The following is a 25779-nucleotide window of genomic DNA, read 5'->3' as shown; positions in this document are numbered from 1 at the left end:
ACAACTGTGGTTGAGCCTCCCCACGGCCCCCTCAGCTGGGTTTCCTCTTCCCAGCACAGGGCTGGGTGGGAGCCCTGAGCGAGGGGACCCGCGTGACTTTTAAGGGAGCCTCTGGTTCTTCCTGGGCAGGCACCTCGCAGGCTCAAGGGAGGAGAGGGCTCCTAAGAAGTGGGCCCTGTGACCCCCTGAGGTCACAGCCTCAGCGGACATCACACCACTGAGGTCAGTGAACTCAGGGCGTTTGTGGCTCCACCTGCAGGCAGCTTGGCCCTGCTGCCCCAGAAGGTCAGCTGTGACCTGCGTGCGGTCAGTGAACAGCCCAGCCCCGTCCCTTCCCATCTGCCCCGCCGGCCTCAGGGAGCCAGGCACCCGCCATCCACCCTCCCCATGGGTGCTGGGCCCGAAAGAGGCCCTCTGCTTCGTGTGGTGCTTTAATTATCCCCAGCTCAACCCTGGATGGTGGTCTTGTTACTTCACAGCGTCAAAATGAAGCCCATGAAAATGCAGACTCTGCAGTCACCAGGCAGCCTGGGCCCAGAACTTGTGCTGGGACGCTTAGGACGCCAGCCCGCTGGTTGGGACGGGATCTCGCAAAGAGACGGCTAAGCCCCTGCTCACGCTGTTTGCCCAGAACACCCCCCCCCCACAACCCCCGTCTCTGCTCAGGAGAATCCGGTTCACCCTCCCGCCGCCCAGGCCCGTCCAGGCAGATAACGTCCTGTTCAAATCCTTCAGTCTTGGGGACACTGCCACTCGGCACCCATCACCCCGGGCTCTGTATCCAAGAAACAAGCGAGTGAAATCACTTCCACGGCAGCCCGGGCTCCCCCGCCACCGCCCCGGCCCCCAGTCCAAGGCCTGGGCTGCCCAAGCAAAGAGAATAAAGACGAGACAGACTGAGGTATAGTTCAAAGGTTGGTATCTTTTTTGGTTTCCTTTTTTTTTGCTTTTATAAAGAAAAATAAGGTTGTATTTTTTGTTTGAAAGAAAACATAAGTCAGCCCCCTCCCCGCCCAGCCTCTCCCCTGCCCCTGGGGGGCGCTAGGACCACCGGCCCTGGGCAGGAGGGGCCAGGCTGGCCCAGGCGGGAGAGGAGGGGGCTGGGCACTCGGTCAGGGCTTCCTCAGAGCCAGAGAGGAAGGGCATTCGGGAATGGAATTTGGCTTGGTTAGGCAAAAAGTAAAATTAAAAAACTCGACACACACGCCCACGGTACGAATGGGGGCCAAGAGGCACCACCTCCGAGTTGGAACCATCTCTGGCAGCTGGAGTCTGGGACGTGGCGTGGCCCCTGGCCCCCAGTCCCCCTCGTTCTGGGGTGAGGGGCAGGGCAGGAAACAGTAGCTCTCAGGAGTGGGGGGATGTCAGAGCAACCTCCTTCCCCACATGGTAAAAAAAAATTACTAAAAAAGCACCCAAAGCTTAATAAAACTAAACCTCCCCGGCAGGGAGAATGGGGGCATCCTGCTTACCAGCAGAATGCCTTACCTGGCAAAAATGTGTAGAAAAATAAAATTAAACTTTATCCCTGAATGACAGAGTGAAGACCCTTCCCCTGCCCTCATGACCCTCCCCCCAATGAGTCTCTGAATTCACAGAGGCTGCCGCTTCCTCCTGAAGTGGCACGAACGCGTGCACTGACACGTGCACGAGTGTGCATGCACACACGCACACACACAGCCCCACACCTGTGTCCAGGGCCCAGGGCAGCGGGACGGGGATTCTGACGCCCACAGGCAGTCAGTCTCTCATTCCTCGCGGCATCGTGAGGGTCCCTGTGCCAGACTGAGACCCATCCTTCTTCTACTCGGGGGCAGGATGGGACCCCAGCACAAGGGCAGGTGTAGGGGGCAGACCGGAAGGGCAGTGTCAGGACCAAGGGGCATGGGGTAGGAAGCAGGCTAGCCACAGTGGCCTGGAGACAGAGGTCACGCTGAGCCCACCGTGACAGCAGAATGCTGAGGGTGGGCGTGAGGGCCCAGTCTCATTAGAGACCTGCAGGCTGAGGGGTCAAACAAGGCCCCTGTGGACAGCGCATGAGGGAGGGGCCTGGAAACGGGGTGGGGCAGGCCCTGGGTAGTGCTCTCATGGTTGCAGGGCTGCTGCCTGGGAAGGTCACCAGAGGTAATAAAATGGGGGCGCAAGCAGGGAGAAATGAGTCTGGGGGGTGGTGCTTACACTAGTCCGGCTGGGCCCCTGAGACCCAGGAACTCTGAGGAGCCCTGGGCAGGAAACTCACCTGCCCACCCAGGAGAGCCAGAGGGAAGGCCTAGCCCACAGCCCACAGGAAGGGGCAGGACAACGGCAAAGGATGCTGGTCCTCAACGGGGCCTGCCAGGGGAGGTTTACCCTCCACCCGACTGGAGACCACCCCTCCCTCCTCCCCCAGGGAGCCTGAGGCGGCCCACGGGACAGAGGAGTACAGTACGAAGATGTAATCACAGCCCGCGGGTGCGGGGTCAGGGCCAGCTCCTGATCCCGTCACAGTAGTCGTGGCATTCCTGCCAGGCAGGGCTGGATGGTGGGGAGGGACCCCAGGGTCACGCAGCCCCTCGGGGACCCCTGGCTTCAGGATCAGAGTGTCAGCACCAAACACACAACTGATGTCAGCCAAGGAGGTGGGCGGGGAGGGCTGTGGTCCCCAAGACCATGCCCAGCCCCGCAGTCTGTTTGGTGGGGAGAAGGCTTCCGGGAACAGGACTCCCTCTGGCGAGGTCAAGGGTCCTGGAGAAAAGGGCGGAGGCGGCAGCCCCTCGAGGAGGGCTGAGGCCGGCAGTGGTGGAAGCGGCATGCACCTGGGCGCACCCTCCGAGACTCTCTGGGTGCCGGGAGGCTGCGGACCGCGGGTCAGCGCAGGCTCTGGTACAGGTAGGCCGAGGTGAAGAGGGCGTTGACAGTCAAGCTCACGGCCAGGAGGCCCCGGATCAGGGAGGGGCCTAAACGACCTTCCAGAGAGAAAACGAGAGACCTGTGAGCGCTGTGGGGCTGAGGCCCCGCCCCCAGGGAGGCTCTCCTGGGCTGAGACCCCGCCCCCAGGGAGGCTTGCCTGGGCTGAGACCCCGCCCCCAGGGGGGGTGCTCCTGGGCTGAGGCCCCGCCCCAGTTCTTTCCGGGCACCCAGAGGCCTCCCCATCTGAAAAGACACGGGAACGTGGGGTCACTTGGTTAAATTCTGACTCCTTTTTTTTCGGCTGTGCCCTGCAGCTTGTGGGATCTTACTTCTCTGACCAGGTATCGAACCGGGGCCCTCAGCAGTGAAAGCGGAGTGCTAACCACTGGACCACCGGGGAATTCCCAAGTCCTGACTCCTTGGAGATGCCTCTCTTCCTGACCCTGTGCCACCAGGCAGGTACGGGCCAGGGCGGTACACACCTGCACCTTGCCATGGGGTACGCCAGCTTTACAGACACGACAGGATGAGTACCCTGCCCAGGCCTCAAAGGCGATAAGCTGCTGACTGGGGTCCCCCACCCCAAGTTGATGCTGCTGGGTCACATCCCAGACCCCACCTGATGTGGGAGCAGCACCCATTTCCAGTCAGCTCAAGATGATCATTCCAGGAGAATCCTCTGTCAACATACATGTCTCCCACACGTCTGGCGGCCGTACCAGGAGCTGACTGCTGGGCTTCACACTGAACTGGGATTTGATCTCACAGCCCGCCCCCAGCCCGCAAGCAGAGGAGCCAGGATTTGAACCCAGGCAACTCAGTGCCCTGCGCAGCCTGCAGCCTCTGCACTGGCCCCCAGGGCGCCCACGCTGACGCCCTCCTGGGGAACTTTCTCCAAAGGTGAAAGTGTTCTGTATCTGTTCTGTCCAATCAAACGGCCACAGGCCACACGCGGCAATGGAGCACCTGCAACGTGGCTGGTGCTAAGCAAGTAGATTTTTATTGTTATTACATTTTAATTGTTAAATGTAAAGAGCCACCTGTGGCCAGAGGCTCCTGTAAGAGCGCAGATGCAGACCCTAATCTGAGTGGGGATGCTGTCGCAGACGGGGTCCAGGAGGCCTCGGGTGGGCCACCTCACCCTCTCCTGTCACCCAAGAGCCCTCGAGGGGCTGTTCTCGGACAGCTCTCAGGAGGTGGCTGCGGACCCGCAGACCCCGCGCCACCCTGCCCTCCCCCCGCGCATCGCACGGGGTGCAGACCTCGCCAGGTGGTGGCCTCCTCCGCGCACCCTCTGGTGGTGGTGTCCACCACACAGGAGGATGACTGCGACGAGTCGTCCTCTTTCTTGATGGAGCGGCTGCTGCAGGTGCTGCCTCTTTCCGGCGCTGACTTCACGTCTGCAGGGAGAAGGGGCGTTTCAGTGGGAGCTCACGGCTCACCCCCAGGGACAGACGCGGGGCACCTCCACCTCCAATCCCAGGATGGTCCTCGGACGTGGCCGGCCAGCCAGCCCTGCCGGTCCCAACTCGCTCGGCCCGCCCTGGGCAGTGGGAGGCCAGGTCCTCATTCAGGTCCTGTCTGCGTAGCTGCCGTGAAGGGAGCTGGTTTTAGATCAGGAGCAGCAAACTCAAACACCGCCAGGCGGTGGAAGACGACGGCCACAAGCGAGGCTGCAGAGGGGGCAGGTCGGTGGGGCAGGGAGTGGCAGAGGCTGGGGCGTGGGACCTCAGCCTGCCCTTCCACCTGTCTGGCCCAGCGTGGCCAGATCTTCTGATATCATACGAGACACAGGAAATCCACACATTCATGTGAAAGTTCTAGATTTTAAAGGTTGAGGCCTAATTAAAACAATTCTAAAATGCTTTGCAGAAAAACTTCATTTGAGCAAAACAAAAACATCTGCAACCAGATGCAGCCTGATGCATTTTTGATCCATCCCAAGGAACAGAGGATCCTCAAAGTCAATTGCAAAAGAAGAAAATAGAATCAGCCAACAAAGGGCAACGTCCTGGAGGGTTCAAGGTCACCAGAAGCCAGGCCAGGGATGTCTGGACTTGGAAGAGTGGCCACAGTCAGATAAGAGCCAGGACAGGCCCCGTGTGACCTCTTGACGGTGTTCCCACCGCTGCACACTGACCAGAGGCCTCCCACGGCCCGCTGGGCTCTCCTGCCTCCGAGAGGGCGGTCAGAGGGCCGTACCCACGGTGTGCTTCGTGTCCCGCGCCGGCTGCCTCTGTGGGACGGGGGGCGGCTCAACGGTGAAGAGGCTGCCATTGCGGGGCGAGTGTTCGTCGGAGCTGCTGGGGGTGTTAGGGGCCTCCCCAGGGGGCGACGGGAACAGCAGCAGCTTCTGCCCCTTCAGGTTGAGCCGGGCAGGGCTGATGAGGGGCCTGCGGTGGCGCAGAGAGCCAGAGCTGGAGGCCACTGAGCCGGCCACGGAGGGCGCTGGGGAAGGGACCGGGGAGGAGGGGCAGCTCCCCGACAGCAGAGAGAAGTAATCTGGAGGGCGGGAGGATGACAGAAACAAAGACGACAATATCGTGTCAATGTCTGCTCTGGTTAGAGGAGCGGCTTTGATCCTGGTGCTTTTTCCTGTATTGACCCAGGGAGAAAGGCAAGGCTGGGCCTAGACTGGGGGGCAGAGGGGAGCCCTGCTGGGAACTGAGGGAGGAGGGGCCTGTACTCCACCAGGCACCCGAGAGAGGGGAGAGGATCACGGAGCCTCAGCCATGCCTCCTCTGCCCCCTTCCCCCCGACTTCTATCCAAAGCCCCTGGTTCCTCCCTCAGCTGACAGCAAGGCCCGGGGAGAAATAAACCCTGGAGACCTGAGGTCAGCGACCCTGAGCCCTGCTGACGCCGGCACCCCAAATGCCGCCTCCATCCGTCACCACTGTAAGGACGACAGCATTGTAGCTGATCGTAGAAACTCTCACGCCCATTTCACAGAAGAGGAAACTGAGGCACAAGGGCGTGAAGCACTTGCCCAGGGCTGCACAGCAGGGAGGCACAGGGCTGGGGTTTGAACACGATCCCCTCTGGGGGCCTGTCTGACCCCAAAGCTCACGCTTAATGCGGCTGCTGTCCCGCCCTGCACACGCTCTGGAAACGCCGGCCCACACGCTGCCCCGCCTGAGGCGTCTTCCCGGTCACTCCCCTTGGCATTCTGCCCTCCTCACCTGAAACCGGAACCTCTCTGGATCGGGACACCTGAGACGGTGGGCGGCTCCCACTGAACAGATACCCTGAGTCTGGAGAGGAAAGAGAAAGGCAACACAGGTCCCTGCCTGCGGAGACAGGGCCCCGGCTCCAGCCCCCTCCCCGCCTCGCACGGCTGCTCTGCCAAGACCGTTACCCAAGACCGTCACCTGTGCGGAGCTTTCACGAGGGCACGTTCCCACCTCGCAGATGAGGAGACCGAAACCCACAGCAGGCCGCACGGGAGGTCGCGTCCCGGTACCTGACCTGTGCCTTCTTCGCTTCAGCCGTTTGGAGCCCTGCCCTGCTCCACTAACCTGTCGCCTGACCACCTGCGCTGGGCCTTGGTGCGCAGAGCCCGCTGCCCCTTCCTCAGCCAAGTGCACCCCAAGGGCAGGGGCTCCATCTCATGAGCCCCTTGGTCCCCCAAGTGCCCCGCTGACAGCCGAGCGTGGAAAGATCCGGCGGCCTCCACGCGCCCGCATGGGGGCTGCTACTCCACTGCCCGAAGGGCTCCGAGGGGTCCGTCGGCCACAGAGCCCCGCCTGCCCCTGCCACCCACCGGTCCGGGGACACAGACCCAGGTCAACCCCCAAGTGACTGTGTGAGGATGGCCACGTGGCCCAAGCACAGCCGGAGTCCTGTCAAGAACTGGGGAGGGGCCTTCCTGCTGGGTGTGAGCTGGAGGGACGCAGGGGTGAGGTCTGCAGCGAGAGGTGCAGAGACAAGTAGAGCAGAGAGAGAGAGACGGGAAGATGGACCCCGGCACTGCACCTGCGCCCCGGACCACCAGGGCCTCCTGACGCCTGAGCCGAGGACCCGCCCCAGCAATGGAGACTCTGGGATCCCACCCTGAGACCAGAACTGCTCTGCCACCCTCGGGGCAGGGGGCCTCCTGAGCCCTCGCCTCGGGCCTCCCAGGGCAACCGGGAGGCTGCCTGCTGACACAGTGTGCAGGGCCCACACCCACGCTGCTGTCCTGCAGAGGCTCGGGAGCTTGGGCCCCTGCCCCACCCTGGAGGCCTGGAAGCCTGGCGGGCTCCTGGGGGGGAGCTCCAGAGAACACTCTTCTGGGGAAGGGCCCAGCTTCCGGGCCCTCCAGGTCCCTGGGTCCAGGGCATTCCATGTCCACCCTGCTCCCCTGCCCCGCTCCAGCTGCTGCTCACGGAGGGCCCGCAGAGGCCCTGTCTATCAGCCCCGGGGCCTGAGCTCAGGAGCTCTGCTGAAAAGCCATTTCCAGAGGAGGGCAGGCAGCAGCTACCCTCCGCCAGCAACGTGGCTCACGTTTGGTGACACAGAAGTCCCTGGAGTCCAGGTCTCCGTACCACTCGGGGCTCTCACCCCTTCAATCCCAGCCTGAAGGCCTCAAACACTACCCACCGCTCAGCTCACGCGCTGCGTCCAGCGAGCCGTGTCTCCTGCAGTGTGGCCCACCCCCTACCTACGGGGACGCTGGACTCGAGTCCCGGAGGGAAACAGGTCCAGAGGGGTGTCGGCCTGGAGGGGGAGCCCCTGCTTGGGGGAGCTGCTCAGGGGCTTGAGACACTGCACGTCAGCAAGCCCGGCTTAACCAAGATGCCGCCCACCTTCCTAGAGGCTGGATCCTGCCGCAAACCCCCGCAGCCCAGGCCGCACCCCGAGGGTGAAGCAAACCCCGTGGGCACTGGGTGGCTTGCCAAAGTGAGGAGGGTCGTCACGGAAGCCCCCGCAGGGCTCCTGGGAAGACCCTGCTGGGGAAGGGGAGGGATGAGACGAAGCCTCCCGTGACAGGGGCCAGGTGCTGGTCACACCGGGGCTCCCTAAACGCAGCGGACCTGCACCGAATCCCTGCCCTCTGGACCACACAGAAAGGCCGGGGGCAAATTTTCCAGCCCCCAGTGTCTCAAAACAACGGCAGTTAATAGTAACGGTAAGAACGGTGATAAAAGACAAAACCCCATGGGCGGGGACGTGGACCCACCGATGCCTAAGCGCTTTAAATACACCACCCGGTTTAACCCTCACGACCACCCACAGGGTGGGTTCCACTACTGGACTCAATTTTTTTTTTGAGGGCAACTGAGGCTCAGCATGGTTAAGCCCCTTGGCTAAGGCAGCCAGTGAGTGGACACAGCAGGGTCTGAACCCAGTTCCACCCGTCTCTACAGCAGAAGCACCACAACCCACCTCGGGCTCAGCCAGAGTCTCCGAGCCCAGCTGCCCCCAGCCCCGCGCTGCCCACCGCTGCCCGAGCGCCACTTACCTGCTCGCGTCAGAGAGGGGATGGTTCCCAGCGAGAGGGCCCGGCTGAGGCGGCCGGGCAGCGAGGAGGGCGAGGCCCGGCGGGGAGACCGGAACAGCTGCTGGTTGGCAAGCGGCAGGAAGCCGGGCGGGGCAGGGATGAACAGAGCCGGCGAGGGGCCTGCGATGCTTGGGCAGGGGACGGCCAGGCTGGGGCCGGCAGGGAAGAGGCCGGCAGAGTCTCCCGGGAAGTACCTGCGAGAGAGAGCCCGGCGGGCATGGGAGAGGGGAGTGGGTCAGCCCCGGGGGCCCTGGAGCGGCCTCCGCGCGGCGGGCCCCCTCCCCTCCCACGGTGCGAGGTGGGGCACGAGTCGGGGTCCCAGAGGAGGCGTGTGTTAGTTGCAGCAGAAAAGCAGTCCGACCACATTCACGCCATTAGGAGCGGGTGGCTGGGAGGTGCCAGCGTGACCCACCCCTCCCGGCATGCCCCCTCCGATCCCCCTCAGCCTCACAGCAAACTAGGTCCACTACGAGTCTCGGTATTAAAGTGACACTGTCGCCCTCACCAGCCTCACACCAACCCTTCACCTCGAAGCAAAAACGCCCAGCCCTGCGCTGGCCGCTCAATCGGGCCGACGGCCTTGGGCTCCTCCGCGCCGCTTCCCGCTCAGTGCCCAGAGCCCCCTGGCAGCGGCCGAGCTCGAGGGGCCCTGCTCCCCAGGGCCCGACCCTGGGAGTCCTGCCGCTGCCCTCTGGTCTCAGACACTCCTCAAAAGCCCCTGGAAGAGCGGGGCGGAAGGCAGCCAAGCTTGGGAATCTCCGGGAAGAGGCTCTGGCCGGACACCAACTTGAACTTAGAAAGACCCGTAACGATCGCAAGGCTGCCCGAAAGACAGAAGGTGACAGTGTCTCTTTAACTTGAGAATGGTACAGATCACACAACAGGACCCGGTGGCCCCAAGCCAGAATGTCAACCATGCTTCTGATTAAGGCAACCGATTACAGAGGGGGAGGGACAGAGGCAGTTAATACATGATTAGTCCGCCGTCTGGACGGAGCTGCGGGAGGTCCAGCCTTACCTCGGTCCCCAAGGGACAACTGAGCCCATGGATAATGTGCCGATGGACGGGCAGGCTGGCTCAGTCCCTGCAGCAGAGCCGGGGGGCTGCCTAAGGTACCCACCCCGTGCCCACCACGACCTTGAGCTCAGGGCACCGCTGGCCAAGCTCCACTCCACTGATTTCCCTATCTTTCATCCCTGACCCTCTCTTTAAACAAGTTTTATGAGGAAAGTGTGGGGTCAGCTGATGCCCTCCTGGAGAATCGCGTGACCTCTTTAAAGCCTTCCAAAGCACCAGGAAGCCACCTGGACTTCAGAACCAAAGCTGGGGCCCAGTGTTTGGGGGACACGGGGAAATCAAGGTAGGAGCTCATCAAGCAAATCTACGGCGGAGTCTGGGCAACCTGGCTGGCCCCAGGCTGGACGCGCCTGCATTCCACCCGCTGACCCATCCTGCCTAAGCCCGTCTGGCCCCTGCCTCCTTTCCCCCAAAACACCTGCGGAAGGTTCTGCCTCTAAATACAAGATATGATTTTGTGCTGTCATTTTAGAATGACATACCGTTTGGCAGGACAGACAACCTTGAGGAGTGGCCCAAGGTGGGGGGACACTCGGCACTCCAGTGAAGGGCAGTGAAGGTGCGCTGGGACCTTTGGCCAACTTGCTCCAATTATGCACGAAGCCCCGCCCCCTGCTGGGGCCTGCACCTCCCAGAGGACCCCATCTGCCCTGTGCAGCGCAGCCTGATGAGGGCAGGGCACGTGGGCCATGGGGGCGGGCACGCCCGGGCCCTTCCAGCGGGTGGCAGCGCGACTCTGCCCGCACTGGGCTTCCTGTGCCGCCCCACCGGGCAGCCCACAGGCCAGGCCAGGCCGGGAGTCGGCCGAGGGCCACCTGCAGTAATCGGCAAGTAAGAGGAGAGGGTCCAAGTCGGGCTGCAGGTTTCAGAGGTGGCCAGCTGGGCCCAGAAGCTGGGTTTTGTCAGCTCTTTCCTACTCTTCCCAGATTCTGCTCACACCTGGGGCTGCCCCAGAGCTTATAACCTGAGTCTCTCATCCACCTGGCACAGGTGCTTTCCCAATCTCTGATGCTACTACAAATGGTGGCACCGAGGGGGAGACGGTTCTGTGGTCTGACCCTCTCGCTGGGACATGCAGTGGTATCACTCAACTAGCAGATCCTTGTGAAGCACCAAGCGTGACCCCTTGTCCTGGCTCCGCAGAAGACAGGCCCCAGGAGGCCCCTGTCAAAGGAGCCCCATCTCTGCCAGGCTCCCGAGTGCTGCACAGGGACTGACACTTCCTCTGGCGAGGCCCACCCAGACTGCCTGTGCCTTCAAATCCCATCTCAGAGAGGCCCCAGCCTGGATCCAAGTCTGTGTGTCAGCCGGGACACAGGGGCTCCGGGGAGGGGGCGGGCGGCTGCCTGCACTGCCTCCCATCTGACACTGAGGGGGACCTTTGATTTTCCAAGCCAATCCCAGGCCAAGCCGGGAACAACAGGAGAGAGAGGACTACATTTTAAGCAGCAGTTTATGGAGACGAGGAAAAGTATGAGCCAGCAGGGCACCCAAGGATGGTGGGCCCTGAGCCGTTTGGTGCCCACGCTGCCAGCTCCCAAACCTGACTCTGGTGGGCACCCCCGTCCCCCGAAGCCCCCGCCCCCGGCACAGAAGCCTCTGAAGGAACGTGAAAGAAAAAAACCAGAAAAGACGTGGTGCCTGACGCCCACCGGTCAAAGCAGGGCCCCGGAGGCATTTATTGAAAATACAGCATCAAAAACACTACATCTATGGCCGGGAGTTGCGGTTACAGTAATGAGAGGATCACTAGACAATCATCCACGTCTACACAAGAGAGGATGGGACACTCGGTGACAGCTGCAGGCAGAAGGGACACGGGCCCCTCCCGGCGGGCTCCTGGGCAAGCGTTACGAGCGAGCCTGCTCGGCCTGGGGCGGGGACCCCAGAGCCGGAGGGAGAAGACGGCCCCTTGATCCCAGATGGTCTGACTGTCGTCCCCAGCGGAGGGGAGAGAGGCCCCCAGCAGGGCCGACACATTCCCAGGTCATAAGCCACGATCCCAGTGGTGCCCGCACTTCCTCAGCTGTCGCCAGTAATGTCGGAAGGTGCTGGAATATGCTCTATGTAATGAAACTTTAAGGGACAGGTGGGTGATTTTCAAACATCACACCAAACACTAAAGAGGCCAGGAAGCCTTCCTCGATGAGCTCCATCTCGTGACATGAAGGTGTCCTTCCGTCCCCACTAGGGGGCAGGAGCGACATCTGCTCAGCAGGCTCCGGGCCAGCAAGAGAGCTGGTTAGGGTTGTTATAAATAATTTAACTTAAATACACACGTACACACAGATGTCCTGCTTCTACTCAACACCAAGAAAAACAGTAATTAGCATTGCGCCGCCAGTTTCCTTGAGAACAGGGCATTCCAGAGGGCAGGGCACGCACAGCCAACAGACACGGGCTCCCCGCCCGGCGCCCCTTCTCCCCGAGGCTGGCCGGCCGGGGCGAGGGACAGGGCAGCCCCCCCACTCCTCCTCCGTCTCGTCAGCGCTCTTCCACCTCATGCTCCTCCCCACCCGGGCGCTCGGCACACGGATGCCGAGGGGTGAGTGGGGAGGGGCGGCCGCCTCGGAGCCCGAGAACATGAGGACGGCGGGGCCTGCTCCCCGGGGGCTCTGCGAGGGGCCTGAGCCGGGCACGCTCCACCTGCCCCTCAGGCTCAGCCAGCTGACGGCCCTTTCCTGAGTTGGACCCGCACACGTGTGTGATCCGCTCTTGCCTTCCCTGGGCTCCCATGTGTACAGCGGAGGGGTTGGCGCACTTGGGGCCACACCTGGAGGGGGCTCATGCCTGCAGCGAGGAGCGGCAGGACCCAGGGCCCTGGAGGGGCGCACGGCCTTGGTCCGGCCTCCTGCCACGGCCCTGGGAGGGCAGCCCCCAGTCTGGGAACTGCCTCCAAAGGTGGACAGCATGTCAGCCTCCAGAGCACATCCACGCCAAGGTCAGCACTCAGGGGCCCTGGAGAGGGGTCCAGCTCTCCCTCCACAGGCGGTAAACAGGCTGGCACAGCAGGGCCTGGCCCAGGGAGAGCGAGGCTGAAGCCCTGTGGGGTCTACGGCTGCCCTACAGGGAAGTGGGAAGCAGGAGCTGTGGTGCCCTCCCTGAGGGGCTCTAGGGACCAGGAGGAGGGCAGTGACAGGCCAGAGAGGAACAAGGTGACAATGACCTGGTGTTATGGGCCTGTGTGTCCCTTGGGCTCCTTACCCCATGCTAACCTTGGGCAGTTGGAACTCTTGCCAGGCATCATATTGGAGGAAGGGGGTGAGAGGAGGAAACTGGGGACACCCCTGGCATGGGGGGAAGGGAACAGGGCCAACGAGAGCAGTTCAGGCCCCGCGCTGCCTGCCAATCAGGGCCGCCTCGGCCCAGGAAGCCTGAACCCCAGTCCCTGCAGGGAGTGAGTGGAGGGCTTGGCCATAAAGGTTGGGGTCCTGCCTTTCGAGGGCAGAACCAGGGGCTTCCCAGGAGAGTGGGCAGAGTGTGTATGCCCGGGTTCTGCCTATCTGGCTCACAGTGGTGCCCAAGCGATAGAGAAGTAAAGGAGAGAGTATTTAGACCTTAGACCTCCCCCCAGCCTGGGCCAGTTCCCACCACGGCCTGGCTGTTAAGAAACCTGCTGAGCACAGGAGAAGCAGGATTTCCTCCTGTCCACCTTGAGAAAGGCCTCACCCCACACACTCACGGTCAAGGCCTGTCTGGGCCTAAGAACCGCACTCTCCATTCCTGGGGAAGGAGGCTGAGGGGTAACAGGGTCTCAGAGCAGGGAACCCAGGGGGCAGCCCTGTCTCCTCCTGGTTTCACCAGCTCCACGGGGCTTACGGGGCAATGGGCAGGACCAAAGGGACAGACCAGAGAAGTGACGGTGGGACGAGGTAGGGGGCTCCGCTCTGGCCCCGGCTCAGCAGCACCTGCCCATGCCAAGCAGCCCGAGTGGTCAGGCCATGCGGCCAGGGCCCAGCCTGCAGCCACTGTCACCAACCCATGTCAGCGGGTCCAGAGACGGTGCAAGGTGAGAGGAGAAGCAGGCAGCCGGCCTGCAACCCTCTTCCCGTGGTGTCAGAGCCAGGAAAAGGGCCGTGGCCAGTGTGGGGTGCCTGGAGCTGCCAGCAGGAAGCCACGGGTCAGAGGCCGGCAGCATGGGTGCTGCCCGTGTTCCAGGCTCAGGACAGTGAGGGGGTCTTTGGCCAGAGAGGTGGTGGCAGTGAGCAGCTAGAAAGCACTCGGTGGGGGTGGGGGCCTGGGCTGGGGAATGGCTTGGTGGGGCCAGAAAGGAAAGGGGGACAGGCCTGACTCCTCGGGGAAGTGGAGGGGCTGGGCCAGGACCTGGGGCCCTAGGCTGGGCAGGGGGCGGGAGTGAGGCAGGTAAGAAAGATGCAAGACAGAGGGGCCCTGTCTGCGCTGCGGGCAAAGCCCTGGGCCTGTCCGTCCGTCTGTCCTCCCCCCGCAGTCACTGCTGCTTCTCTGACCTTCGGGGCCGGAACCTCCGTGGGCCTGTCGCCTTCCTCGTGGCCACGGCGGCTGTGAAGCCCACCAGGCAGCACAGGGACGTGGTGCTGAACTTGAGCGTGTCCAGCCAGCTGGGCGAGGCAGCCTGCAGGTACTGCTCGGCCAGGTGCAGCGCCAGCAGCAGGGCCCACAGGCCAGTGGAGAAGGCGTCGATCCTCCGGAGCCTGCAGGGAGAGCGGGAGTGAGGGCCCAGCGAGGCGGGATAAGACGACCCCTCCTGCTCCTGCCACCTTCATCCACCCCCAGCCCTGCTCAGAGGACAGAACCCAGGGCCATGAGGAGAGCGTGGGCCTCTGAATGCCACTTCCAACAGTTACAGGCCGCACGACTCTGAGTCAGTGTTTCTCTGAGCCTCAGTGTTCTAGTCTGTACGATGGGGCTAAGAAGCCTCCCTCAGAGTCACTGGGAGATGATGTGGACACCGTTCGGTACAGGGTCTGCAACCACACAGGGAAGCAGAGCAAAGGCCCAAGGGCGCCCCTCGACCCTCCAACAGCCCGCGAGCTAGGTTATCACCACCCGACTCTGCAGATGAGGAGCCTGAGGTGGAGCAGCGAGGCAACGTGGCCCCAGTGGACCCTCAGAGCCCCGCCCCTCCAGCCCGGGGCCTTCCTCCCACTGTGCCCCGCCCCGCCTGCCCCCCACGCACCTGACGCGGCCGGCCAGCAGCACGGCCAGCAGGCAGGTGAGCAGGCCCAGCCCCACGACGCCCATCTGGTGGCTCTGCCCGAAGGCCCAGGCCTCGTGCAGCTTCTCTGCTGCGTGCTTGGGCAGCAGGCCCAGCAGCTGCCGCCAGCCCTCGGCCCCAGGGGCTGTGCCGTTGTCAGGCGGGGCCGAGCCGTTGCTACCAGGTGGCAGGGCCGGGGGCAGGGGCGCCCCCGGGGCAAAGGGGTTGCTGGTGCCATACAGCGCGGTGGTCAGCAGGAAGGCGCAGGCCAGGAAGGCGAGGGCTCGCAGCACGATGACCTGGAGCGGGGCCTTCACCATGGACGAGCAGAAGCTCTGAGGGGGGGAGGGAGAGAGGGAGACACTGGTCAGCAAGAGGGACAGAGCCACCGACATCCGTCCTGGTGCCCACTCTGTGCATGGGGGTCTGGCCAGGGGCCCACTTCCTGAAGAACCCACCAGTTCCTGATGATCAGAGATGCCCTAAATTCTCACACACTCTTGGCTCTGTTTCTGGTTCACCACTGGGTCCCATTAATCTGTCTCATTTCTGGGCCGTCACCCCACTGCGAGCTCCTGTGTGGGGAAGAACTGTGCTGCCACATTCTCTACAGAAATCCTTTTGATGTGATGATGACCTCTTCTTTCAAGTACGTTTTTTTCAATCGTTTTCAAATTCTCATAAAAATTTCCTACTGCGGCTTTAACTGGAATTGTAATAAGTATACAGATAACTCTGGCCAAAATTAAGTTAAAAAATACAGCAGTAAGTTGTTCAGTCTGGGAACACGGTGGAGAGGAGGAAAGCAAGGGTCAGAGCATCCCACTGTGCAAATGGCCGTGTGGCTGGCGCGTGGCTGTGTGGTCGGGGGCCTGGCTGCAGACTGGGAAGCACACACCAACCAGTCAGCGAGATGGTCACAACCAGCAGGGCACCTCTGGGGACCCAGGGGGTGGGTGGGAATTTCTCTGGGGAGGATGGTTTTTACTTCTAAACCCACTTGCTACTTATATCACATTGTTTTAAGCCAGGACACGCCAGCATCTGAGTACAGTGATAAAAATTAACAATGGTTTTAGCCAGCCAGTCCTGGGCTCAAATCCTGGTGACACCACACACCAGGTACGTGGCCTCTGCAAGTGACTTAACCTCCCCAAGTCTGGTCTGCATGGCGCCTTGGAGAGCACCCACCACGAAGGCGCTGGGAGGAACCCACACAGGTGTTGGGAGGTGCCCAGGCTCAGCAGGGCAGCTCAGAAGCCCCCATCACGCACGCAAATAACAAACATTCTCCGTAGGACCCCTGCTCCGCTCCGTCTGGGGACAGGTTGGGACGTGGCCCCACGGGACAGCTGTTGCCCCAGGGAAAAGGGCCTCAGCTCTGCAGAGCTGCCCCTAGTCACTGGCCCAGCCCTCTGGGAAGGGGTTTCCTGCACGGACTCAAGGGCTGGGATGCCTGGAGTGCCCCACGGACGCCCCTCGGACCTGCGTGTGGGTCTGGTCGGCCTCCCGGCGCTTGAACCGGCGGCTGAGCAGCAGGGCGCGCAGCTGGCGATTCTGGTGCTTGATGTAGTGCTCGACGGCTGCCTGGCACGGCCGGCACAGCTTGTACATCTGCTCCAGGTGGTGCCGGTACACCTCGATCTCCTCGTCATATCTGCCCTGCGGAGGGGGACGGAGGCTCAGGGTCTCCAGGGGGCGACCATGTGCAAGTCATCCCCAATCTGCACCTGCTTCCCCCGCTGCCCAACAGGACAAATGGCTGGGAATAAGGGCTGCCCAGAGGCCGGGACACGGCAGGGCCCTCAGGTGACAGCAGACACTCCAGCCAATTCTGTCGCTCCGAAGGACGCACCTTGAGGCCAGAGCCTGGGACGTGGCCCCTGCTTCAGGCCCTGCTCCCGGACTCCAGAGCTCCAGGAAGGCAGGTGACCCACGGGGGAAGGTAGCTCTGGGCTGACACCACCTGGACGTGGACAGATGGACAACCCAGAGGTGGGCCTGCCTCCCCCCTTAAGCCCAGTGGTCTAGAAGACACTGGAGAGCCCCCGGCTGGGCCAGGGCCCTAGCAGAAACCAAAGGGCCTTTACGCTTCAGGAACAGCCCAGGAGACCCGAGTCCCACCCCTCCTCCCCCAGGAGACGCAGCAACACCCACTCCCCCTGCCCTGCTCCCAGGGGAGGGCGGCAGGGCTATCAGTTTGGTCTCTTGCTGGGACTGAATGTGCCAGAAGACCTGCCCTGGCTGCCTCATCGCACATGCCTGCCCTTCTCTCTGCAGCCTCCCCGCCTCTCCCCTCCCAGCCCCAGCTCACCTCCATTTCCCTCCCTCCCCCACTCCCAGGCTGGGCCTTGGGAAAGTCAGTGTCTCTGGGCTTCAGCTGGGATTTTCTCCTGAGCTCACGGAACCCCCAGACTGGGCGAGGTGACATCAGCTAGATGACGAGGCTGCTGGGCTCCACGGTGGACCCAGCGGAGGCAAAGCCCTAACACCAAGCCTCTGGGCAGCACCTGTCTCCCCTCCTCTCCCGCAAGCCGGGACATCGTCCACCAACTCCAGGGCAAACTGCCCGCCAGCCAGTGGCTGAGACTGGCTCAGAGGGACACGGACAGGATGGTCCAACAGGGCCCCGAGCTGGAGCCCGAGGACCCTCCCTCCCCCTGCCCAGGGACAAAGCCCTCTGGACCGGCACAAGCTGGGCCTTCCACGACGCTCCCAGGCTTGGGGCCCCCAGAGCAGTGACACGAGACAGGAAGAGCGAGAAGCGAGTGGCAGCTGAGATGACTAGATCACACACGCGGAACACAGGGCCAGCACGGGCCGGGGTGAGGAGGGGCCTCCCCTCCGCTGCTCTAGCCCCCAGCCCCTCCCACACCCCCGCTCACCTCATCACGTGGCGAGAAGGCAGCCAGCTGCTTGATCTTGGTGGTCTGGTGGTGACTGCACCGCCGGCACAGCAGCACCTGGCTGCTCACCCACTGCGGGGGCTGCATGGGGGCCCGGGGGCCGGGCGCGCCGCTCACCACGTGGTTCAGGTGCTCCAGGTACTGGGCGGGGATCGGCTTGTTGTAGTCGCCGTTCTGGGGTGGGGAGGAGGACCTGAGTCAGGGGGAGCCCCTCCCCACAGGCAAGAGCCTCCCCACGGGTTCGGGCCAGGCGCCGGACAGAGGCCCCGCGTGCCGACACTCCACGGAAGTGGATCGCTAACACTCCCTCGCTTTACGTGCAACGCAGAAGCTCTCCTTCCAAAAAGACTTCACGGGAACCCCCAACACAGGCGATACGCTGAGGGTGCAGCCTGGACCCCGCCCCCTGCCCACACTCCCACCTGGTGTCCCTCCTCAGGACCCAACAGGGGCTGGCACAGGGGTCGGCAAACTCTGGCGATGGGCTGGCTGCTTCCCTGGGCTTTATTCACAGCCACAGGCGCTACTCATGTCTGTGGAGACTCTGCAGTGCCGAGCAGTCGCAAGAGACCGCGTGGCCTGCAAAGCCTGAACTCCTCATTGCCCGGCCTGCAGAGAGCCTGCTGACCCCGGCCTGGTGCAAGGCAGAGACTAGGCTTCAGAGCCAGAAAGATCTGGGTCTGAACCCAAACCTGCCAGTTTCAGAGCTGTGACTTTGCACAAGTCACCCTAGCTCCCCGTGCCTGTTTGCTCCTCCTCAAAGGAGGGGCCCAGGGTCAGGGCCCAGGGCCCGCAGGTCCTGGATGGGAGGGCCGCACCTCCTGGAAGCCGTTGTACTGCTCGCAGTGGGGGCAGTCCCAGCAGTTGCGGTTCCCATAGGGCACCACCGTGTCCTGATTGCAGAACCAGCAGTTGACGACGGTGTGTGTCGGCTTCATCCTGTGGACGAGGAGAGTGGAATCAGCGGGAAGACCTCCGTACCCATGCGACAGGAGGCCAGGGAGAGCATGTGGGAAGCGGGACGGGGACCCCGAGCTGGAGATGCAGGCAGGCGGAGGAGGGTAGGACGCTGTGTGTCCAACGGCAGGACCTGGGCTTCTCCTTGGCCTCTGAGGCCAAGCCTCCCCCGAGCTGGAGACGCACCAGGAACCCAGGGCCAGCCAGGCCACGGGGCCGACAGGGACCGGGCTCTAAAGCCACACTCCCTCCCCGCAAGGCCCGCAGACCTGGGCCTGTTCCCAGGATGCGGAAATGGTGCTCCCTGGGGAGTTTCCAGATGGAAGGCACCTCCTGGGCTTCACAGAAGTCCCCAGGAGAGCGAGGGCCAAGGAGGCCAAGGGGTAGGGACTGCAGAAGGCTGCTCAGCCTGGGCCCCCCCCCCGGCAGGGGGACAGGACAGGCTGGCCACAGTGGCCCTTGCCAGCCACGTGTGCTGACAGGTGGGGTGTGCAGGATAGTCCCGGCCCAGACACCGAGGGATCTGTGCTCCAGGGCCCTCCATCCATCTCCCTGGCTGTTGGGGGTGTGTGTGTCGAGGGGGTTGGGGAATGGACATGGCAACTACCAAGCAAACCCCTCCAGTCCCAAGAATCTAAAACAATGTGGGCGACAGGTGGCAGCTGCTTGAGCCCTGGGGTCCTGGCCTTGCCACTCCCGTCTCCCTACTCACCCCCAGAGTCCACCTCCAGCTCTGGGGGTGCCGCCTGGGCCTTTGCTGGGATGGGCAGCCACACCACGCACGGACGCCCCTACTGTCCACAGGACAGCACGGCCCCAAGCTTCCACGAGCCAGAGCCCCCGGCCCTGCCACCTTCTCCTCTCCCAGCCTTGGCCCGCATCTGCAAAGTGGGAGCGATCACAGAACCAGGGCATCTGCGTGTTACAAGGACCCAGTGACACAAGACACGTAAAGGTGCTTCGCAACGCAGGGCGCTGGCTGTGTCACTACCCTGTCCCCGGGATTGTCAGGGGCCTGGAAGAAAGGCTGGCCCGCCGGGAAGCAGAGCTGCTGCTTCTGACACCACTGATGCTTCCTGGCCTTTCCCTTCCACTGACCATGGGCAGGTTACTAGGGTTCTCCAAGCCTCAGTCTTCTCACCTGTCGACTGGGGACAAGACATGTCAAGTGTGGAAAGCGCTTACGGTGCCCAGCTAAATACCCAATAAATGACAGTTTACATGGGGAGGGCAGGGGAGGGGAGGAGAAAGCCCGGACAGAGACAAGGACATGAAACCAGACCCTGCAGGGAAGGGTCCCAGGGTCCACAGAGGGCACCTGGCTCACCCCAAGCAGCTGCAGCTCCAGTTCAGGCCAAGGCCCTCAGAGTGGACGACAAGGGACCGCACGTCTTCAGCATCACTGAACCAGAGGGCGAGGCCCAGAAACTGCAGCACTGGGCAGCGCGGCTCGTGGTCACGGTGTGGCCTTTGGGGAAAGTCATTTCTTTATCTGGCCAAGGGGGATAATGATAATCCCTGCTCCCAAAAGGCTGCCGAGGGGATCAAATGAGAGAATTTAGGAAAGCGCTGAGCTGGGCAGGTGATCAGTGGAGGCATTTTGACAGCTTCACTGGGCTTCAGGCAAAGAGCGGTGGAAGGAGGCGGCTAGCGGTATGGGAACCTGCTCTGCTGAGAAGCCGGCACTTGCCATTCCTGGGCAGTTAAGCACTTGGCTTTCTCTTTGTTAATTTGTACCTGCTTTACAGGCTTCTTTGTTAGAGTGCACAGTGGTGTGTCCAAAGGGGTGATGAGGCAGGCCGGAAAACCTCTCCCCTCTGCCCCCAGGTCCTGCTGTCCTCATGATGGGCCCCTCTGCCCCCTTCACCCCAGAAGCCCACCGCACCACACCCCGCCTCTGGAGAGAAGCCAGCAGAAGAGCTGGCAGCCCACGAGTAAAGAGAGATGGGAAGGGAATAAAGACGACTGGTGGCAGGCGAGCAGGAACTGAGGTTTCGGTCCAGGGGGCCAGGCAAGAAGCCCCTCCCGCCCAGGAAGTCATCATTTCCACCCTGAACCTCCAGCTCTGTTGCTAGGGAAGTGAGCCTGGCCTGGAAGGGGGTGGCAGGAAGGGGAGGCTGGGGATGAGTCCTGGTCCCGGGGCCAGCGGCTCTGGCTTGGTAATCCCTGCCCAGGGTTGGTGGGGTGAGGGTCCTCTCTCGCGGACAGGGCAGCTGCCTGCCACCTTGGCCAGATGGGGTCCCCGTGCCAGGAAGTCACCTCCCACAGCTCCCATGGGGTGAGCCCTGAAAGCGCGTGCAGGCCTGTGAGCGGCAGACGGACCAGCAAAGCTACGGGGAGCTGGGTGTGAATGTCAGCTCCCCAAGCACCAGCGCCGCTGCCGCCCGCCCGAAGCGTCACGCGCCAGACACGTGGATGAAGTGACTCACGTTCGCGGGCTGCACATGACGGCTGACTGCACAGCTCGTACGTACTGTCCCCACAGCCGCTGGGTGGTCCTGGCCTCTGGGCCTGCACCCACCTCTACCAGGCCTGACGCGGAGCCTTTGGGTCAGCCTATCTGAGCCCGCTTAGCCGGGGTCCTGCTCAGGGAAACGCCCCTCCACCCTGCTCCCCTCCTAATCCCTCAACCCGCTTCTCCCGCAAGCCAACAACCTGCGCCCCCAGTGAGGCTCTGGGTCCAACCACTCTTCGTGGTGGACAAGATCTGAGGGGACAAGACAGAATGTCCCTGTGACACAGGCAGGAGCAAGTTAGATGGGTCCAGGCCAGGCCACCTCAGGTGGAAGGTTGGGCCCCAGAGAGCGAGCGGCCAGGAGGGTCTGGAAGGTGCTCACCCAGCTCCTGCTACCTGTGTGCTGAGCTCTCAGCCTCTGCTGGGGTTGGAGGAGGCCTGAGGCAGCCAAGGGCAGGATGGGCCCCTGGGGGGAGCCAGGGGCAGCTGCATGCTCTGGAACCATCCCTCCACAAGCCCCAAACCCACAATGGGGAAGAAAAGATGAACACAGGCCCCTAACAATGGTATCACCCCCTCAGCCCTAAACACGGGCAGTCAGTTACAACAGAGCTCATGCCCTGGCATCCCGCTGTGCCCTACAGGTCTGGTGGGAGCGGGCGGGTGTGAGCTCTAGCTCACCACTGGCCCACCTCTCTGAGGGCTGCAGCTCCCCTGCCAGGGGGCGGGCACCTGCTGTGAGCCCAGCACTGTGCCACATGGAAGAGACACTGCGTGGGGCTCAGTCCCTGTTGGGGGCGGGGTGTGCTCAGAACCTGGGGGAGGCCCGTGCGTCCACCAGTCTCCGCCAGGCCCTGAGAAGTTCCCCAAGAGGGTTTGGCACACAGCCTGTGACCCTGGGCACCATGTGCTGGCCTGGCGGGGTCTGGAAGATGGTCTCTGAGAGTCAGGCTGGTTCCCTCGGGGGCCGAGAGGTCAGCCTCCAGCAGGGCCCCGAGGGGATCCCAGGACAGGCTCATAGGCGAGGGGTCCTTGCTGGACCCCACACGGCTCCTCACCTGCTCCTCTGTGCCCTGAGTGTTGTCCGATCCACCGGGGAGAATCCAAGGAGCAGCCTCCTGGGCAGCGGGACAGCGGCACCAATGTGCAACACAGTGCCACCAGGACCCAGCGGGCCTCCAGCCGCCCGTGCCGGCCTCGAGGCGAATCACACTTAGGCCCTCAGCAGTCCAGCCAATGCCAAGACAGAAAGCCCGGATCCGCCCTCGGTGGACCACGCCGGTTCCTCAGCACAGCCCGCGCTGGCTGGGCACACGCTGGATCGCAGGGAGGCAGAGACGAGCGAGGCTCTCCACTCCTGACCCGGACACAAGGACGAGCATGACGACCTCACAGGGCAGCTGGTGACAGGTGCCACAGGAGAAAGCCAGCAAGTGGCGCATTTGCCGTCACCCTCAAGAAGGGGTTTGCCGGCCAGCAAGGCAAACGAGCAGATGGCCCTCAAACAGATGGACTGCGGGCAGGGGGGGCACCACCCAGCATGCGTGCAGAGAGCGGGGTCCCCCCAGCCAGAGTGCGCAGCACCAGGAGAGCCTGGCGAGAGGTGAGCGGGAACCAGGGACCCTGGGCGCCAGGCCGAGGCTCTGCTCCTTTACCCGGGAGGCTGCATCCTCTCTGTCTCCAAACACCAGAAAGTGGACAATCCAGTAACCACCTATGGGGGCCTCCAGAGGTCTTGAGTAGGGATGTGCTGGCAGGAGATGGACACGATGCCAAGCGGCAGAGCCCGGGGGTGGGAGTTTGGGTGGGGGAGGCACAGGAAGCCACCAAGACTGCCTGGGTACAGGGCGCGCCAGCCTGGGGAACTGTAACTGGGGCTTCCACCTGGCCTCCTATGGGTGCAGAGCGACAGCCAAGTTGCTCAGTGAGGATCCAGAGCACGAGGCTTGGTTAGGAGCTGAAGGGCCAGAGTGAGGCAGGGCTCTGCCGTTTAGCAACTTGGTGTCGTAGGGCAGGAAGCACAATCTCCCTGGGCCTCTGTTTCCTCATCTGTAGAATGGGGCCAACAGCAGCTCCTGCCCGCCCCCAGGTCACGACACACGGTCCCGTCAAGAGGACTCCGCGGGTGGGAAGCCAGGGTTGGCCCTGCCTGAGGCTCTGGGGACCGCAGCCCTTCAGAGAAGCGGGCTCTTCCTCCTGCTCCCCGGCCGATCCTCCGTCCAGCTCCCTCCATCTCTGTGCTGAGCCCCCAAACACCCAGCCGGCCAAGTCCATTTCCAGAAACAACTCTCCTCACATGCCCTCCCCAGGGTCATTCAAAACCCACGCTGTGGCCAAAGCCATTCCTCACTGTCACAGTTTCCCCCCCAGAGGGAGAAGGGCTCAGCTTGGTCTTGCTTCTGAATCGTGACAGTGGCTAATTTATGACCCCCAGACAAAGGCCAGCGCTCTGGTAGAATCTCAGAGCCTCCTGGGAAAGGGCTGGTCCTTCTCAACCAACAGGTCCCAACGCCACACCACGACTCTGGTGTCATGCCACACTGGTACCCTCCTGGCTCCCCTCCAAGCAGCTCGCCCAACACTGCACCAAGGCCTCAGACTCCTGTCTCCGGGAGAGGGAAAGCTGTGGCTGGCAGCCCAGGAGGGGAGACGGGACCCCCAGGAACAGCCACAGCACAAGACGGGAGCTTGAGGCACAGTAAGCAAACCCAGTGCGGATCCAGCCACACCAACACGAGTGACAGCTGCAAAGCCTGGAGACAAGGCCTGGCCCAGGCTCTGATCCTTGGGCTGACATTCCCTGCCCCCGGTTAACTGGGAGGCAAGCCGGGCTCTGGGCACACCTCTGCTGTCGACACGCTCTGGGAATCTGGGCAAGAGCAAGCGGCATGCACCTCTGCACCTCAGTTCCCTCGCGTGTAAGATGACTGGTTTGAACCAGTTGGTCTGGCAAGCCCCTCCAGCTTCCAAATTTTGGGCACAAGCCGGGACACGTAGAGCTGTGCGTTGTCAGGGACCCCTTGAGGCCGCCCCCTCCTCAGCCTGCCGGTCTGGCTCATCCTGCAGACACAGCTGATGTCCCTCCTACCCCTTCCTCCCCCGGGAAGCCTGTGACTCAGTCGCCCTCACTTCTTTTCCCCTTGGGTGAGAAGCAGTACACGGTGGTGGCTAAGGAAGAACAGACATGCCCTCCAGGTTCAAGTCCCAGCTCCCCCGCTTGCTGCTGAGTGAACGTGGGCAAGTTCCTTCGCTTCTCCCGCCTAAGAGCTGTGCTTCCACATCCCCTGCTGAAGCTACAAGCCCACCCATTCTGTCTCCAGAATGTTCTCACAACCCCACCTTTTTTCCCTATCCCCTGGGAAGGTGGATCAAGTGGGGAGACAGTGGGGCTGTCCCTGAGGTCCTCCTGAAGCAAGAGGCCATTAAGCTTTTATCCCTGACCATGGAGGCCAGCTCTGCACGGGGGGGTCAGCATGATCTCTGAGCCGGGGTCGGGGTTGGGGAGCCGCCACTGAACCCGCTCAGCAGCCCAGCCCGGTTTAAACACCTCTGAAGTATGTCAGCCTTGCCTGCTCTTGGAGGCTGTAGAGCCTGGGAGTTAGGGATGCAGGCTCCAGGGTCAGGATGCTTCAGCTCACACCCTGACTCGTCTAATTAATAACAATTTATGTAGCTCTTTTGTCCCTCAGCTTCTCTAGACAGAGCAGGGGCTGTGACTCTGAAATGGGCTTATGTGAGATTAGAACAACGCCCGAGACAGCGTATGCGGCCCAGAAACCACCGGCTGGTGTTCACGCGACCCAACGTGCTCCTGAGGACCAGGGATCGGGGCTCAAGACGGAAAGGAGCAAGGCCCGACTCCCGCTCGACGCTCCCGCAGGGTTTGGGGACCCTGCAGACCCTGCGGCTGGGCCAGCCCAGGTCTCCGCGGGGGAAGAAGTTCGTACCTCACGCGCTGGCTGTCCCCGCCCGCCCCACATTCCTGGGGTCCCCCAACCCACTCCTCAGCCGCTTCCCGACTGGGGATCCTCAGCCCGGTTTTCTTTCCGGGGGCGGGGCGTGCACGGTGGGTCTCGGCGCGGGGACATACGGGCCGGGCCACACCGCCGCGCCGCGGCCTCGCCGCGCACGGACAGCGAGGCGCGGGCGGCCCCGGAGCCGGCGGTCTTGGGAGGACGGCGGGCGGAGAGCGGGGGCGGAGGCGGAGGCGGAGGCGCGGACGTGATACTAGCCGGCCGCGTGGGCCGCGCGCACTCACCTCCGCGCGATCCGGCAGAACAGCACGCCGGCGGCGGCGCACGCCGTGACCCCCAGGCCACCGGCCAGGCAGGCCGTTGGGTAGCGGGCCAGCAGCGCGCTCATTCCCTCCATGGCTCCTGGCGCGGGCGATGGGCGGTGGACGGCGGCAGGCGGCAGGCGGTAGGCGGCGGCGTTGGCGCTGGCGCTGGCGGCGGGGCCGAGGGCCGAGGGCCGCGGGCGGGACGCGGAGCGGCGGCGCGCGCCTCCTCCCGCCGTGACCTTCGCCGCTTTGTAGCCGGCGCGGGCCCGCCCCCTGACTCGGCGCGCTCCCGCCGCGCAGCCAATCGGAGCTTGGGGCGAGCCCGGTGGGCGGGGCGCCGGCGGAAGTCGCCGTACTGGCCAGAGCGCGCCCTCCCGCGGCCGGAGGGGGGAGGTGGCGCGGGGCCCGGCCCGGCCCTTCTCCGCTCCCGCTTTGCTCGCCCGGCGCCCCAACTTCAGCATCCCGGGGTAGTAAGTCTTTCCCCGGCTAGTCCGGTCTTCCCAACGCTTAGCCAAACCGGGCCTATGCGCGCGACGCTGTTTTACGGCAAGTCGGAGCTTCT

At 63.2% G+C, this 25779-nt stretch overlaps 1 protein-coding gene across 2 annotated transcripts; it reads right to left on the bottom strand.

Moving 5' to 3' along the window:
* Positions 1-972: 972 nt before the first annotated feature.
* Positions 973-25459, bottom strand: TMEM201 (transmembrane protein 201). 2 transcript variants are annotated; one of them, XM_036860630.1, is made up of 12 exons: positions 25197-25459; positions 19811-19951; positions 18345-18465; positions 17506-17700; positions 16106-16282; positions 14603-14955; positions 13914-14117; positions 8331-8563; positions 6070-6141; positions 5092-5391; positions 4152-4289; positions 973-2945 (listed from the first exon to the last, which is right to left on the bottom strand). In XM_036860630.1, exons 1-12 carry the CDS (start codon positions 25307-25309, stop codon positions 2848-2850), a joined length of 2145 nt encoding a protein of 714 aa, XP_036716525.1. In that variant the 5' UTR covers positions 25310-25459; the 3' UTR covers positions 973-2847. The 2 variants fall into 2 exon arrangements, with proteins under 2 accessions (XP_036716525.1, XP_036716534.1); XM_036860639.1 differs by lacking the exon at positions 19811-19951 and having other exon boundaries at positions 25197-25457.
* Between the last annotated feature and the right edge of the window lie 320 nt (positions 25460-25779).

This window comes from Balaenoptera musculus, chromosome 1 (genome assembly GCF_009873245.2).
Source record: "Balaenoptera musculus isolate JJ_BM4_2016_0621 chromosome 1, mBalMus1.pri.v3, whole genome shotgun sequence".
Classification (NCBI taxonomy): Eukaryota; Metazoa; Chordata; class Mammalia; order Artiodactyla; family Balaenopteridae; genus Balaenoptera; species Balaenoptera musculus.
This window is presented reverse-complemented; position numbering and strand designations above follow the sequence as displayed.

Coding starts and splice junctions, on each gene's coding strand:
- TMEM201 (XM_036860630.1), bottom strand. CDS start 25,309: ATGGAGGGAATGAGCGCGCTGCTGGCCCGCTACCCAACGGCCTGCCTG. Junction 18,466..19,810: donor TGGAGCTGCAGCTGCTTGGG/GTGAGCCAGGTG, acceptor CCTCGTCCACAG/GATGAAGCCGACACACACCG. Junction 17,701..18,344: donor AGTACAACGGCTTCCAGGAG/GTGCGGCCCTCC, acceptor TCCCCACCCCAG/AACGGCGACTACAACAAGCC.